Genomic DNA, 16,765 nt, shown 5'->3' with positions numbered 1-16,765 from the left:
TTGCTTTTACTATTGAGTATTTTAATGAAAAGACCTTGTTCTTAATTGAAAACTTCTGCCAGGTTACTGAGATTTAAAATCAAATGAGACAAGAGTTCTCTGAAACAGTTTATTTATGGGATGCTGCTTTAACTGTAACAAAATTAAATATATTTATTTGTAGCCATATAAGTTGGCAAGCTTATTTTCTGCTTGTTAAGAGTTTCAGGAAGAATCAAGTCCTTCATTCACAGAACTGAAATTCAACTTCCAAGTGCAAAGGTCATTATGGATTGTACAAACTGCACAGTGTAATACACATCCCCGCAACCAAGTGACTTCTGAATGCCACAACTACTGAATGTTAAATCATCCAGCTGCAAGTTTGTGTAGGTGTTTCTTTTCTTGTGCTCTTGCTAGTTTCAATTAAATTTCTAAAAGACACATAGCAACAAACATAGGCTGAACTAGTGAAGTACGAATACACTAACTGAACAATATTTTAATGGAAATGTAGAAACATACACGTAAAAGACAACAAGAAAGGAAACAATTTACTCCAAGAAAGTGATAAAAACCCAGCCTGACCTTGATATTTGCAGAGCCTGGGAAATCAGTAAAATGCCAACTCAGGTTCTAAGTGACCTTGTACAAAGTAAACAGCTAGTCCATGTGGTATTTCAAAATTGAAAACTAGAAGTAGAAAAAGGGAACAGCCTTCAACCCTTAGCATTTTTTGCCCACTATGAAACTAAGTTACTTCCTGCATATTTCCCCTCAGAAAAGCCATATGGAATAAGTCAGACATATTTGCTGCTTTGATTGCTCCCATTTTTAGAGCCTCAGGAACTGCAAGGAACTGCAGGAGCTTCTCTTTTGGCAGACATGGGGTTCAAGGCCTCCCTCAAGTAGTTGTACCAGATCTCATTGATGAGAAACAGCCAGTCCTTCTCCATGTCAGAAAGAAAATAAAGCCTGATTAATACAGGTAAAGCAGCACACAAAATTAGAACAATCCTACACAAAGTGAGGAGCATTAGCTTGAACAAACAAGTCACTAAAACAGTCACCCTGGAAAGGAGCACCAGACATCTCCAAAAGCTGATCCTACCAAACCTTAGAGGGGGCTTGCATAAATCTCAATTCCAACTGCATTGATCCTGCAGCTGAATGCAGGACCTTCAGACAGTTCAATCAGAGGTCTTCATCTTTGGCAGAACAGACTTTCCATAAAGGAGAAAATTTTCTTGGCCTCTTAACAGCTCTCCAGCAGGAAAGTCTGCTGATGCACAGCTGGAGTATCAGAGGCTAAAGCTCCTGAGAGCAGATCTAATACAGTTTAATCACTAAAAACATTTAGTAGGGCAAAGGGTGCAAATACTTTGCTGTGCCTTGAAAAAAAAAAAATCAGTTCCTTGAAAACTGAGCTGGGAGGAGACTGCGGTGTCCCATTTCTCTCAAAATCACAACCGCCCCAGCAGTGGGCTCAGACTGAACTGGAACTCAGAATATCTTACAAGTTTAGTGATACTGGAAAGGTAATTTGGTGAGAATTGCAAACTGGTCCTCAGGGTCTTAAAAGATTCACTGTGAGCGGAAGCATCAGGTTTCAAGAAGATTTTATGCCCTCGTCCACTCAGTAGCTGAAGAAGTTTGTCACTTATCTTAGACTAACACTCCAGCACAAAGGGAAGAGCTCACCAGCTCTCCTGAAAGGACTACCTGGGAAGTATAAACCAGATATAGACAGAAACGCTCCAAAAGTGGCTTAATTCACAGAATGTTCCAGAGATTGTTTTGAATACAACCAGTGTAGCTCAAGAAAGCATGGCTCATTAGAACTGTTTGCATTTTTAATCCAAGTTTCAAAGGACTACCAAGCAAGAAGGTGAACAGCATCTTATCAAGACTCAAGAAGGGGCTAAGAGATAAGGAACAGTATTTGTATAAATAACCAAATCTAATCACGGCAGAAGGTCATCAGTGCCACACTCCAAAGGACTGTGCAAGTTTCTTCTCCTCTCTAATCACACGTGTGTATATTCAGGATGCCAGCTGGCAGACCACATCTGGCTGGGGAAGGACATTCCTCTGTCCAGTTCTGTCTTGTAACACAAGAAAAATGTCTGCACTGACAGTGCAACCCAACATGTACATCTGTCAGCTCAAAGCTCAGTCTCCTCATGCTCCTGTGTGAGTCTTCTCAGCAAATGGAAAGGGGAAAAATTGCATGGAACCATTGGGCCTTCTAGGAAAACGGTATCCATGAAAAATACTTTAGCTCCCATGTTTTTGAATTGTGTATTTGTAAAAGCATTCCATTTAATCTTTAACCCTCAGAACCATCCATACTTCTTGAAATAACTCAGTAACAATGCACACACGCACTGGAGCATCTAATTAATGACTGAGAAGGTGATGAAACAGTAGGCAGTGGTAGCTTTAACAAAATAACATTACATTTTCCAAGAGGAAGTCAGGGATTTCAGACAGATTCAACCAAGTGAGGCAGCTGGGCTGTGCAAGAGCAGGCGAGGCTCGATGCACAAACGCCAAGCAAAATACAAAGGCAAACAGACTTGCAGCAGAAAGTTTGGGTCAGGCACTCCTTGAGGAAACATCAGCTTCCCTAGAAGAGCTCAGTGGGGACCTCTACTCAACCACAGCTTTAATCAACAAAATAAACATCTCTGAGCCGACATTTGACTGCAAGGAACAATAACTAATGCAAACACTTGTTGTTGTGCAATGGCGATGGCACAGCCTCAGTCAGGAATACATTTTGCAGTATTGAAGCCACCTCCTCTGAATAAAAAAAGAGGTAGAATTCATAATCTGACAGACCAATGGAGAGATAAATTTCCTAAAAGACTTATAAGGGAAGTGCTTTTCTCCACAAAGGGAGAAAGACAGCTAATTAAGAGTATAATACCTAGTTATTGCAGGGAAGATACAGCACATGGCAAAGTCTACAAAAGAAAATATTTCATTGTTTACATAATTTGCTTTATTGACACTAGGTAGCTCAAAGCAGAGAGCTTCAAACTTCTCTGAAAAAGGCAGCACCTTTATACAGACCAAAATGTCCTGAGCAATAAACAGGCAATACTGAAAGGGATCTCAAGTGTGATGCCCAAATTACATCCGAATTCTAGACCCTTCAACAAAGCCGTCTCCACAGCTCCCTGCAGGCAATCCAACAAATGAGACTGATACTTTCAACTCCAACGATCATTTCAGGGCACACAGAATTCTATGGACTACACTGTTTGCACCTGCCAGAGTAGCATGTGTATTTAGTAAATGTCTTCCCTGTGCTTAAGTATTACAGTAGTTTCCAAGAAAAAAGGACTGAAGCCAACTATTTTTTCCCGTGCAGGAGTTTTCTAAAGAAGAAGAAACACAGCTCTCAAAAATGTGCTCCTTCCTCAGGATCTTACAGCATCTTTCTTCCAAAGCAGCAAAGCAGTAGCAGCCATTCCCAAACCTCAGGTGCTGGGGTTTTGGTTTTGCTTTTATTAGATCTCAAATAGATGTCAAATACCATCAAAGAGACCATAAAATTTAAGAGCTTAATATAGAATTTGAACAATTGAAGATGAATCTACAATTGTAATGAGCAGAGTACACATCTGTGTTTATTTTAGGCTAATATGGTGGAGAAAAGAGTTTAATTTCATAACCACATGGGAAGCATGCAGTGGAACTAATGGGCTTTTACAAGGGATTTTACAACCCCCAGATACAAAACTCTGGGCTTTAAGAGACTTATGCACGGCCTGATCCATTAAATACTGCCCTAAATCACTCCCCACAGACTACTGGGTAGAGGGCAGTCCTGACTGAACTCTTCAGAGGCAGTAATACAAATGATCAGAACATGATTCATTAAAAATTCATTAAAACTGATGCACTAATGACAGACTGGTTTAATATAGTGGTGGCAGGTGAAATGACTGGGGACAGCAGCAGGACAGAGAAGTAACCTACAGGAAATACACATCACCACGCTACTCTCTGTTCTGTCCTTCTCTTTACCTCCTCTGGAAAACCCAGTGAATCAGGGAAATACCAAACAAATGAAAAGATCTGCAAGGCAAAAAAAATTTAACAGTTGGAGCCAAAACTTACAGTGAAAGCTTCATATTCTCAAGCTATCTCAGCAACCCATCTTCAGTAATTACCCAAAGACAAATCACCTCATTTTAAGTACAAGGGAAGGGACAGGAACTGCCAGAAACAAGTCAGCTGGAGATGCAACAACTGTTACCTATTAGTCTGGTCTCACGGCACACATCCACCAACCTAGCCTCACCAGAGGGGTCTGGCCTAGCTTGTTTTGGTGCCAAACACATAAAAGATGTGCTGAAAACCTAAGGACATCTCCACAAGTGATCATTTGGCACATTTGACTGTTAAGAGTATTTCCCGACCTGGAAAGTCACCAAAGGCGTAAGGGAAGAGGCGGCAGCATGGTCTGAATTGGATGCTGTCATTGTGTCATCGGATCAGCTCAGCTGTTAACACCTCAGGTGTTTTATTACTGCTACCTCCCACCCAAGGCTTGCAGTTGGGAAATGAAAAGCAGCACCAAGCAAACAGGAGGTTGTGGTACGTGTTCCAGAATCCATACTGGATAAAGGACTAAGGGTGTAACTTCTAATGCCTCTGAAATCCATCCGCTCTGCACAACACTGAGATCAAGGGCCACAAGAGAAACAAACAACATACAGGATAAAGTCTGTTTGTGTCCAACACTTCAAATCATTTGTACACTCAAACTTGGAGCTGCCAACTCTGGAGGCTGCCACATGCTCCCTGCTCCTTTGTATCTGCCAATTCAAACATGACAGAAGAAAACGAATCATAATCCCTCTCCGGCTTCTTTCAGAGCTGTCTCTTAGAGATACTACTGCAGTGACACCAGCCAACTTGTCAAGCTTGGCACAGGCAGATCTCAGCCAGTACCAAAGAGGCCACTATGCTTTTTAATAAAGCCTGGAAAAGCACCAGAAAGCTCATCACTGCTACACTGCTGAGGAAGACAACTGCACTTCTCACAGGAGCGTGACCCAGCCTCCCTGAGCTAACACAAAGGTCTTGGGACGTCACCTAGGATCACGCAACCAGGAGAGGAAAAGAGAACAGCCCCGACAGGGCTCTCTGTCACATAATCGTCATCACTCTCCAGAAAATAACAAGGATGTATATTTAATGATTTAGGAGACTGCTATGTTCAATATTTATGATCCATGTCACCTATTGTCACAGTTAGTTCCTCTACGTTTTAAGCCTCTAAGTACTCTAAGAAGGCAGCAATTTTTGGAACGCTAAACTAACGTGACTTGTCACTGTATACTTTGGTGACAAAGAAGCTGAGGAAAGTAGTATTTGGCACAGAAAGTTTTAAAAAACAAAATACCAGAGCATATGACCTTACATTAAAATGTTAAATGTTAGCCTTTTGATGTTTATCCCCCTTCTTAGTAAAGAAAAGTCATGACTGCCCAGAGTTTAAGACTGAGATTTTCAAAGAAAACCAAGATAGGGAACAAATATTACTCTAATTAAATAGGAATCGAACCCTTAACACCCCACTTTGAAAATTCCTGCCTAAAGCTCTGCAAAAAAAGTAACCCTTGTGCTAGTATTTAAGAGCATATGACCAAGCTAACAGATATTTTAATTAAAAAGCACAGCCCTGCTGCCTGAAGAGCTTTTCTGCTCAAGACAAACATTTGCTGCTTAAGCTAGCTCCCAGTGCTGGAGTTCTTTGGTGGAGTCAGCTGTTAGCACACTGTGCTTCCCTTGGAGACAAAGGTCGCCTAGATTTTAAAATATACAGTTCACTGGACTCCTCTTTTCAGGGGAAAACAAAGCCTAAATAAATACAACTGCCATGGGAGTCTCGCCTTCCCAGCCACAGGGGCAGAAATAATGAAAGGGAGCAAGCAGGCCAAGTCTGCAACTGAAGTACTACAATGTAGGTCTTCCAAAACCCACTTGAGAGTGGGCACAGTGTCCCCCAAACCCAGAGACTCGATTCCACAGCTTCTGATGCACCGCTTCAGGAGCAAATTGTGCAAAAGACTTAACTCCATGGAGACACAAATCTTTATCTCTGCTGTGCACTCTTCCTGAAACATGATTTGGGCCAAAGACAGATTGACTGTGAGCCTCTGAAACACTGCAGACTTTTCAAGAGAGCAGGAGTCTTTCTTAGACATACAAGAAAAACCTAAGCATTTACAGCATTTTATATTGGTAATCACTTAGGCACTCAAATTCTCCATATGTCTTTCTTGACCCAAAGCTGCACAGCTTAGATCAACAATCAACAGGTGCATTTTAAAGCTTTGTTTCTTTAGATGACTTGTAGCTAGAATGACTGAGTATCCTTTAAACCCTCAGATGATTTCCCTATGTGTGTGGAAGGACACCCTAATCTTCCATATGACTTTCAACCCAGACTGCCATCACTTCCTCTGCATCCACTCACCATGAGACTGCTCGGTGAATTTTAATTCCTGATGCCAGAAAAAAAAAAGAAAAAAGGCAAGAAAGGGGAAAAAAATAAAGCAGCTGGACAGGATTTTTTACTAGATTAGGGAGTTAAAGTGGCACACTCCAACGAATCCCAGAGCCAGCCCAAGGAAAAGGGAAGAGTGTATGGGAGCAGGGAGAGAAGGTAAAGACTTTCCTCCTCAGACCACAATGAGGCTGGTTTAATTGCTGCAGAACAGCAGCATAAAACAGCCTTCACATGGCATTTTATCCTGACATTAGCCAGGATTTTTGGCTAACTTCGACTCGAATCACACTTACACCAAATTCTCTGGCCTGTCATGCACAGACTTCACACTTTCACAAAAGCACCCAGGACTGATGAAAAGGTGGAGTTTGATTACACATATGCAACACTGTGCTTTGAAAGGACCCAACAAACACTGGTTCTAACAAAGGCCGTATCCTGGGACAAGATAAAGTCATCTTTAAACAAACCAACAATCAGTTAACATTCCGCAACAGGAAAGATCTGGGGCAGTTTCACACAAACACACCCAAGTCTGTCTTGCCAGTTACAAATTTATGAGATTGATAATCACTATAACCATATGAAATACGAGAACTTTGAAGGTGACAAAAACACTGGTGACAGCAGGAATTTCACATCATTGTTTTTGAAAGGCAAGATTTTATCTTTACGGAAAAAACAGCAAAATGAGAACGAGAAGGCAGGCACTTCAACAGAAAAGGAGCAGTGAGCTCTGTTTGAGGAGCAGGAAATAAGACTGAAAGCAAACAGTGTCACAAAAGGTGGGAGCAAGCAGAAAATAAGAGTATTTTTTTTTAAAAATGCATAGTTATGTAGCCCAGCCTACCACCTGTCAGGGAATTACAAGAGGCAGATGGTAACTGTTTCAGTAAAGGTTGCTTTAGTATTACTTTACACAAAACTTTTCTTGATCAGCTGCAGTACAGCTTCTTGATTTTTCTAGCAAGGAATGGGACTGGTTTCTCTGTGCCATGAAGCACAAACTATATTAACAAACATGAGAGAGCATCACCCACAGCACAAAGATTAAGTAAAGACTAAAAACTGCAGACAAACTCAATTTTCCCCAAGAATGGTTGATAAATACTTAAAAGCAGAGACTGTTAGGAAGACAGCATATCTACACTGACAGGTATTTTTAGAAAATTTAACATCCTTTCATTTTTTGCTGAAGTTTCTTTACAGACATGCATATTTGGGCCCCTTTTTTTTTAACCTCATTTTCTCATTGGAAGCTTTTGTTTTCCTGAAGTGTTTATTCTCACAGTTTGGCCCTGTTGAGCTATAACATTTATCAGGACAGACTCTGAAAGAGTTGCCTGTTCAGCTCTCCCCTCTTCACTTACCTTAGGGAAGATTTAAAATGTTATAAACCCCCTTTGTGTAAAGGATGGGCCTCCACTTATGCATTTCCTTAACGCTGAATAACTAATGTTTTATTGTTTACTCCTGTCAGCATCAACTGCAGTTTAATCTTGAAAAAATATCATCTTTCTCTCCAAACTATTCCACAAGTCCTCTATCCACCTTCCTTGCTTCATACCCTGCCTCAGTGTCACCTCTCATGTCTCCAAGCTGGATGTGTATTGCTTTCCTCACCTCCTTGGTCTCTAACTGAAGATGCAGGAAAGGGATTGAAGTCCATTCAGAAAAAAAAAAAGTTTCTTTCAAGAAAATGCTACCGAGATGACAGAGAGGAGTCATAGAAACTTGCACTGAGCATTTCAGACAGGAGAGTTCAGTTCCATAAAGGTTCTAACCTTCATTGGTCAAATAGCCAAGCTGCTGTTTCCTAAATTGTGAGATCATTTTTATTTCCACACTGACCTAAGCCTAGAAAGACAACAGCCTTGAGAAGCCATCACCTAAAACCACTGCTGCACTGATAACCTCAGCTGAACCATAAACAAAGGAAATTCTCAGAAAGCCCATTCCATCAAATTGTGTTAGAAAGCCATGGGAACATAACACTTGGGGAGTTCCTCTCTCTTTCCAGGGTTTCACTGGAGGGAAGCATCCTTCACACACACAAGGTTTTCTGGAAAGACCATCCACACTGGAGAAAGATGGCACAAGATGGGCCACAACACAGGTCTGACAATTTTCCCCAATGTTAATCAGAGCCCATAAGAGGTTTAGAGAGGGAATCACCACAACTGCAAAGAGTTGATTGGGGAGACAATCTACCACAAAACCAAACAGAATCACAGCCTATTGCCACCAAGGCCTCTTTCAGGTGAATTGCAGAAGTCATCCCTAGCTGACAGCAGACATCCACCTAAATCCTGTAAGCCAAGCTAAATTTATGATGCCAAAATAACCCCTTGGAGACTGTATGCTCATGATCATTATATCCTCTATACTTGGGAGTAAGACTGAGATTAATTTGCTACTGACAGATGCTAGGAATCATAAGGGTTATAATTTCTGTGGAATGGAGCAGGACTTTAGGGGTTACTAAGGGTTTGTTGTCTCCACACCCAAGCTCTCATGTTTTCCTTTACAGGTTTCACTCTGCAGGCTTTCAGGACATGGAGAAGCAGTACAGAAGCAAGGACACTTGCTCATTGAGGGGAGGACTAATTTTCTCCTGTTTACACGTAGTTTCAAAGAGTTATGCAAGCTGTGGTGCACCTCACTCTCATGTGGTTTTAACTTAAGAATATATAATTTTTTTAAGTTAATGAGGGTTCTTAACTGGCAGCCTCCTTTGCAGTTAATGACAAACTGTTCACAATGAGAATGAATGTTCTCTGAGAAAAAAAAGCATTTTAAAGCTCGTTTTAGGTCTTTCTTTTTACCTATGATTTTCAAATAAGGGCAAAACCATACTCAACTGAAAAAGTGTGCCAGCTAAGAAAGACTAGTATGACTCAAAAAAACTCACCCCATAACCGGAGGTATTTGTTTATTTTTGAGGTATGGAGACATTTTGCAACTAAATATGACACTGTGTTTCCTGTAAGCTGCTTCCTTATATTGTGCATAACACTTTCTTGAAATTCATGCTTTTTTTCCCCTTCAGACTCAGAGTAAAACCAGACTCATTTATGTAGCAAAAGTAGCTTTGCTAGTCAGAGAAATCTAGATAAAAATAAGTCAAGCAGAAAAATAATAGTAGCAAAACCATAAGCTTCCCATATATACACTTCTCTTCCCTCCTTTTTCCCCCACCTATGCCTCCTTTCAGATTTGCCCTGTTGCTCAGCAGCATTACTATAATCAATACGATCATTATCCCATCTTAGAAATACCCCTAAATGTATCAGCAAAGCATTGTTATGTGCACGCCGCTGTAACAGCAAAGCTGTGTTCTGTGCTTTTGGAAAACATTTATCCATTTACAAAGTATATCCATATGAGAAGTGACACTCATGGGGAAATTGCCTTTCGTTGTGGTGGTTTTGATGCCAACAGCTTTCTTTTAAGGGCTACACTGGCATCTGCCCCTGACTGCAGCCACAGGCACAGGGTGAGGGCCACAGCCCCTGTGCTGGTCCCCCACAGAACGTACCTGTCCACTGGGGCGGGCAGCGGCAGTTGTAGGTGTTCACCCCATCCACACAAACCCCCCCGTTCAGGCACTTGTGATTCGGGCAGTCGTCGACGTTGTGTCCACAGACGCTTCCCTCGAAACCTAGACAAAGCAGAAACAACAGCAAACTGAAATGGGCTTCCAACCTCTTTTGAAGAGAATTCACCCCTCACGAAGCTTCCCCTCCTTTTTTTTCTTAAACATTTGCCCTGTTAACCCAATCCTGATGAACCTCCACGCAGCAAGACTTTGTTGAATGCCTTTGCTAATAGCATGCAGGTCAGGTGACACAGTTAAAACACTTCTACCATGGGTAGATGTCCAACTATGTTTTCACAACCCAAAAGACATGGGGATTTTCTCTTTAAGTGACTAAGGAACACTGTCATTCAAAGCAAACAAAGTGAAGACCAAGACATTTCATTTACCATGAGATAAACTTCTCACTGCCCACCAAGCATCAGCCAGGACAAGTTTTTCCCATAGCCAAAAAAAGTGCTGGCATTCACTTCATGGATGCCTCAGCACAATCTGCCTTGGATACGTCAAAGAAAGATCGTTCATGCTTTGAAAATGATCTTCTGAACTCCCGATCTGGCTCTCTTCAGTGTTAGACAAGCCAGTCAATGAACAAATCAGCCACCACCCAAGTGATGCTTACATACTAAGCCCTGCCTGAAAAGCAGAAGAAATCAGATACCCTTCCCCAAAGAAAATCCAGGCTCCTAATGAACACAGCCACACTGACAAAATACCCTTGCTAGAGCTCCCTCTCATTTTCAAAGAAGGAGAACTGGGGACATTAGGGAAGGGAGCTGTCAATGATGTGTCTTCCCCTTGATTTCCCCCGCTGATTTATTTCATGCTTCATTAAATAAACCTGTCATTTCTGCTGGATGAGAGAGCTATTTATCAAAGCACAAGTGGAATGCATGCTAATGTGGATGAAGTAAATGATTCCAGAACACACATGTTAATTTAAAACACCAGCTCTGCCTCTTCACTGCTTTGGAATGTAATATTAACATGACACAGTTCTCTCATCCAAAATTATGCTTTAACCCCTCTACTTTTGATGCCCTGTTCCAGACACTTCCATAACATCTGTGTCAAGTCACACAGACCCTCTAAGTGACATCTGGTCCAATGCAGATCATGCTGTGTGGCAGATGAGACTGAGACTATAAAGCTCTGAGGCGGCTTCTCCAGACTACTGCTGCTCTCAAGAGACTTGAGGTGATTCATGTGCATTCCCATCCCTTGAACTTCTCCAGCTCTACAGAAGTGCTGGGAAGTACCAAGCTGTATCAAGTGCATTAGCATCTATCAGCAAGGAACAGGCTCGACATTAAAAAAAAAAGCCAAAATAACCAAACCAAAACTAAAAGACCTTCAATATTACTCTCTCCCTTCAAAGCCCTTCCAACCTCCACCCAAGATCCTAGAAATTTCATGGCAGTAGAGAAACTTATAACAAAGAGGAAATATAACATGCTTAGCCAGAGTCCTAATCATAACAGCAGCATCTTCCTGGCAAAAGCTTCTGAGGAACAACTACCAGGGAAAACAATTAGCTTTAGATCCCTATGTTTAAGACTGTATAAAGCTACCAAGCTTGAGCAAAGGTTCAGCTGTAAAACTCAGGGGTGTCCTATCAGCTTGTGTTTCAACTTGGAGGAATCATCCCACTGACCACAGACTGCACTCAGGCCAGCATGTGATCAGCGTGGAAATACACCCACAACCACAAAGACAAAAGGTTTAAGTTCTTATCCCTTCAGTTTAGATAATATGAAGACCAGCCCTACTTTCTAGTAAACACATTTCTGACAGCAGGCATTTAAACTATCTCACTGTACTTTACACAAATTTAAAGTGGCCCAATTATTTCGAGAATAAAGCATGGAAGTCACCCCAACACTAAAATCTCACCAAGCCATTCTATATTTTCACACTTTAACCAGTTATACTACCAAAGAGCTGCTCTGAGATATGTGAGCTTTTCTCTAGCTGGGTCCCAGGATCTAATTTTGCAGTTATATAACCTGACTCTTTTCCAGAAAGCCAGAGTTCACTGTTTTGATGTATTTGGACACCTGACACTGTCTCCTGTTCCCCCCTGTGCTGGGACTCACATGTTGTCCTGTGTTTTCTCTCTGCACAAGAGCAGGTTGCAATACATATCCTGACTTTTGCTCCATATCTGCAAGCACATCGAACTAAGGAATGAGAACCTCAAGGGGAAAAGTGCTCCCACTGCTAACAGCTTGTTGTTCCTCCCCTAGTACACAGACTGACACAAGCAGATAACTTTATTCCTATGTCATCTGAAATCTCCACCCTGTTCCAGAGCATCACATCCAACTCCCTCCAAATCTTACTCCTTCAGCCTTATTTCAACCTATAAACTACACCTCAGACTTTCTACAGGGCCAGTTAGTACTGGGGACAGGAAATTATGCCTGAAAGACGTCAGGTTATTTCCAGACTTAGGGTCTGCTGACAGGAAATAAGGGATGTAGAGAGCTAAAATGAAGCTGGGCTACTCCAGGTAGCATCTAGGCTACTCATCTGGAGCAGAGGGGCACCCACTCCACCTGGAACTCCCAAGGCTGCTGCCATGGAGAGCCTGAGAGCTCATCTCCAAACCTCAGCAAGCAGAGGCTTCCCACCACAGGAAGTTCCGTGTGTGTCAGTCCCCACTCGTGGTGCTCACCGCACAGCGTGATGCTCGGCCAGGAACCGGCGTGAGGTTACTTCCTCTTCCCAGGAAGTGTTCCAGCTCTCATAAACAGCCTGCTCCAGCCTGACAGATCATTTCCTGAACAAGCCCTTGGAATTCCCTAGGGTCCTTATCTTAGTTAATGGGTAATTATTTTGATGGATAACAATGAATAATCACTTTCCCAGCTAAGAACTTCCTCTATTGACTTGTTTAACATTCCATTAAAGGTTACTTGCCAAATGAAGTCCTTTTTTGTCAAATATTTATAACTACGAGCTCATTCTTATATTCAAAGGAGTTGCTAATGCTTCAGGTTACATCTCCTTCAAGGAATTTTTTTTTTTCACTACTACACTGTTATGACTGACCTAACATGCTCTCTTGTCTACAATCCTGTTTCTACCTAAATCAACAAAGCCCAGAGGAAAAATGATTACGCTAGATAAAAATGAGGTTACCTTCCAGACAGATGCAATACCAACAGTGTATATATATAACTTCACTTGATGCTTGCCACCAAATGCTGACTTAACACACATGACTTCATGGATTACCTAATGCAGGATTTGTTTGTGTATATCCACAAGTGACATGGGAACCTGTGAATTTTAAATAGCAGCTGGACTACACTGTACATAAACAGTACTTGTGTGACAGTAGAAAAAGCTGCTGTGACATACAACTCCAGGTTCTAGGTTTTTCCTACCTTTTCAAGCTCTCACTCTCACCTACCTGTATTTACAAAAAGATTAAACTCACTGAAACGCTAAGAAGGAAACATCTACAGAAAACAAGAACCCATTTCAGGGCCAGTGCAGGAGTAGCCTAATTATGCCTAAATTGCTGCTTGGGCACAGTTTCTTCAAAGTAGTTTTACAGGTCACAAGATGCAAAATCCCATCAAAAACCACTCCAGCAGTTCAAGATACATAACTTCCTCCTGCCTCTGTGGCCACAACACTGAGCGATGGCACCATCTTAAGGCAGTCCAGAAGGGCCAGAGCAATTCCATTTATAGTCACAGTATCATCGACATTGCTCCAATTCAGAGACGGAGTCTCAAGAGGAATTTCTAGTCCATAATCTTGGCACACTCTTCCAGAGGAGCAGGCCTTGTTCACATCCTCCCTAGGCGTGACAGGCCACCATTTCTCTTCTCTTTCTGTTGACCTTTCCTTCCCAGACTGAACCTTTTCCAACACTTAGAAATTTTGCTCTGCATGCTCTGCACTAAGGGGGGAAAGAAATGGCTGGGTGCCCTGTCTTTATCAGTTTAATGTAAGCATTTGGGCCTCTCCAACAGCTCCCTTTTTTGCTGTTTTTCAAATGACTAGCTTTAAAAATCAAGCTAGCAAAACAGCATGGCCAACTTAAACAAATACAGGAAATAGAAAAGTAAAGACTCTCAGAGCCACATTAACTCACTCCCACTATAAACACTGTGTAACAAGTCAAAAAAGACAGCTAATAATCCAAAACGTGTGAGGAGTGTAGGTGTGTAGCTGTTACTATAGTAATCTCATTTTCATTTCCTGACTATATTTCAGCCAGCCCACACACTTGTTTAAGGGAAAATCTGCTCCTACTTAGTCTCGTGCCCCTGTAAGAGAATCACTAAAGCAAACTGTCTCATCAGCTTTACAGGATCAAGTCCTTCCAACTTCATCTTTCTCTCTTCTTCTCCCCACCACACTGCTCCTGCATGAGGCCTTAAAGTCCTTGAACTGGCTAATCAGATCTGACTTTTAAGAAAATTCTGAACTTCTGGACAAGACTGTTAATCCAGAGAGACTTGATTTATAATTTCATTTTAAAAAGATGCAAAGCAGAAAAGCAATAAATTCCTCCAGGGTAACTGTTAGTTAAGATACTGCATTTTCAAAGACTCTTTCAAAGCACTCTCCCTTCAAGCATAAGTAGTTGTGCAGACACTGTCTAAGGTTGGCAACGTACATTTAATGTCATTTCAGACAACACCTCAAGACAAAGGTCTCCAAAAAGAGAACATTTTTCACAAGTTCTAAATACCCTTTCCACACAGACCTGTGACTCCAGATGATCCTCATGAGAACACAGCCACTCTATATTCATCCTAAACAGTATAGGGCAGCTACATCTTTCTCATAAATAACAACAGAGACATGCTTATGGGAATGGAGTTTACTTTTCTAGATTACCACACACCAAGTCTGTGTGTGCCAAACTGCAATACACTCAAGTAGGAAGTCTAGTCAAAAGCATTTCCAAACAATCAGTTTCCCATGGAGTTGAATTACTCAGTAAAAGAAAAAAAAATCAGCCTAAAAATATCCTGATATGCAAAGACGACTAGTACTGCCCTGTGGTCAAGGATGACAAGTGGATAGGGAGGAGGACAGGATGAGACCACCATCCCAACCAGGTGACACATGGTCATGTGTAGAGATGGGTGCCTTGGTGACTGGAGCACAGCTTGACACAAAACCAATGCAGCCCCTGATCCTGAGCTAGCGTGTCACCCCTGCTGTGCATGAACTCAGGGCAGCTAACAGCATCAAAAAACAAGCAATCAAAATTTATCTGGAGACAAAAAGGGTGTGGTGAGTTGGAACTGATATCTTGTTAGATTTGGAGGAACTGGAGAAGGAAAAAAAGAAAAGAATAGAACTTGGTGTGTCTTACGGGAACAGATGGAGAAGGAGAAAGACACATGTTCATTCTGCATTCAAACACTGAAGTTAACGGAGGCCTTTACTGACACAAAACTATATATTGGTAGATGTTTATGTTCGTAGAATTTCACATTCCAAATGGGCATTATGAGATACCACCCTAATCTCCTTGAATCTACCTCATAGTTTTTACCTATCTGATTCTCTGACTCTAACTGGGTTCCAAAGAAATCTGTCATTTCTAACCTTCTTCCCTTTCCTTCCTTTCTGTATCATGAAACCCCAGCACTCACAAATTAACATCCTACAGAGCTTCCCACCCTGCTGAAGTTTCTCCCTTCCACCTGACATTGCACACATATCCCACAGAAACTCCAAGACAAGTTTTTGGAAGAACACAGACAGGAGAGCAGTGACAAGACTACAAACCCAAGCTCTTTGAAGCGTTACCTGGCAGGCAGTTGCACTCGAAGGTGAAGTCACTGGTTTGATGGCAGGTGCCCCCGTTCATGCAGGGTGATGGGGAGCAGGGCACGTACACGCTCTCACAGCGGTGTCCTGTGTAACCCGGCTTGCACTGGCACCGGTAGGAACCGGGCAGATTGACACAGGTCCCACCGTGCTGGCACAGGCCCAGCGTGGCACATTCATTCACATCTATCTCACACTTCTGGCCAGTGTAGCCAGCCAGGCAGGTGCAGGAGAACTTATTTCCAGACACAGTGCATGTACTCCCATTGGCACAAGGTTGAGATGTACAGGCATCAATCCACTGGCATTCCTTTCCTGCAGGAAATCAAGACAGATTAACAAAACGTTGTGTCTGTAGAAAACAGTATGTCTTTCAGGCTACCTCAAATTTTTTAGTGCACTAAATCTTCATATTATTACGGGAAAACTGATGTCTGCCTTTTACCATATTATATTTGAAATGAAAATTAATTTGTGGTTACAGTATGAAGTAATTTACCAGGTTGCAGCAAGATATAGAATGTTGTGATTTATAAAAATGACCTGAAGTCATACTACACACACTGACAGTCACTCTTCTTCTACCTCCCCTTCAAGAGTGAAAGGAATAAGTTCCCATGCTTCCCCTCAGGCATCAAAATATAGTTTTCTCATAGAAAGATTTTGCTGGCCAAATTTGCTCTTTTTTTTTTTTTTTTCTACAGACTAGACTCTGAATTCAAAGTGTAACAGCCACTCCAGAGTAGTTTCTGCATTCGGTTTTCCCATGTGGACAACCCCACAAGATCCAAATATTTTTCTGCTTACGTGTAAAGGGTAGGGAGTCTGATTCCCTATTCTCCTTTGCT

General features: G+C 41.8%; 1 protein-coding gene across 3 annotated transcripts in view; it reads right to left on the bottom strand.

Annotated features, from left to right (window-relative positions):
- Window positions 1-16,765, bottom strand: part of NOTCH2 (notch receptor 2) — an 83,106-nt gene that overhangs the window by 46,726 nt on the left and 19,615 nt on the right. For all 3 annotated transcript variants that reach the window (XR_005602449.1, XM_039555697.1, XM_010409315.4), the window contains exons 4-5: window positions 15,897-16,232; window positions 10,050-10,172 (exon numbers count right to left, since the gene is read on the bottom strand). Coding sequence is in view for 2 of the 3 variants with exons in the window: in XM_039555697.1 (XP_039411631.1) it covers window positions 10,050-10,172; window positions 15,897-16,232 (459 nt within the window). In the remaining variant the exon portion in view is untranslated. The remainder of the gene's footprint in view (window positions 1-10,049; window positions 10,173-15,896; window positions 16,233-16,765) is intronic.

Source organism: Corvus cornix, chromosome 8 (genome assembly GCF_000738735.6).
Source record: "Corvus cornix cornix isolate S_Up_H32 chromosome 8, ASM73873v5, whole genome shotgun sequence".
In the NCBI taxonomy this organism is placed as follows: Eukaryota; Metazoa; Chordata; class Aves; order Passeriformes; family Corvidae; genus Corvus; species Corvus cornix.
The sequence above is the reverse complement of the archived record's forward strand: the minus strand, read 5'-3'. Positions and strand labels throughout refer to the sequence as shown.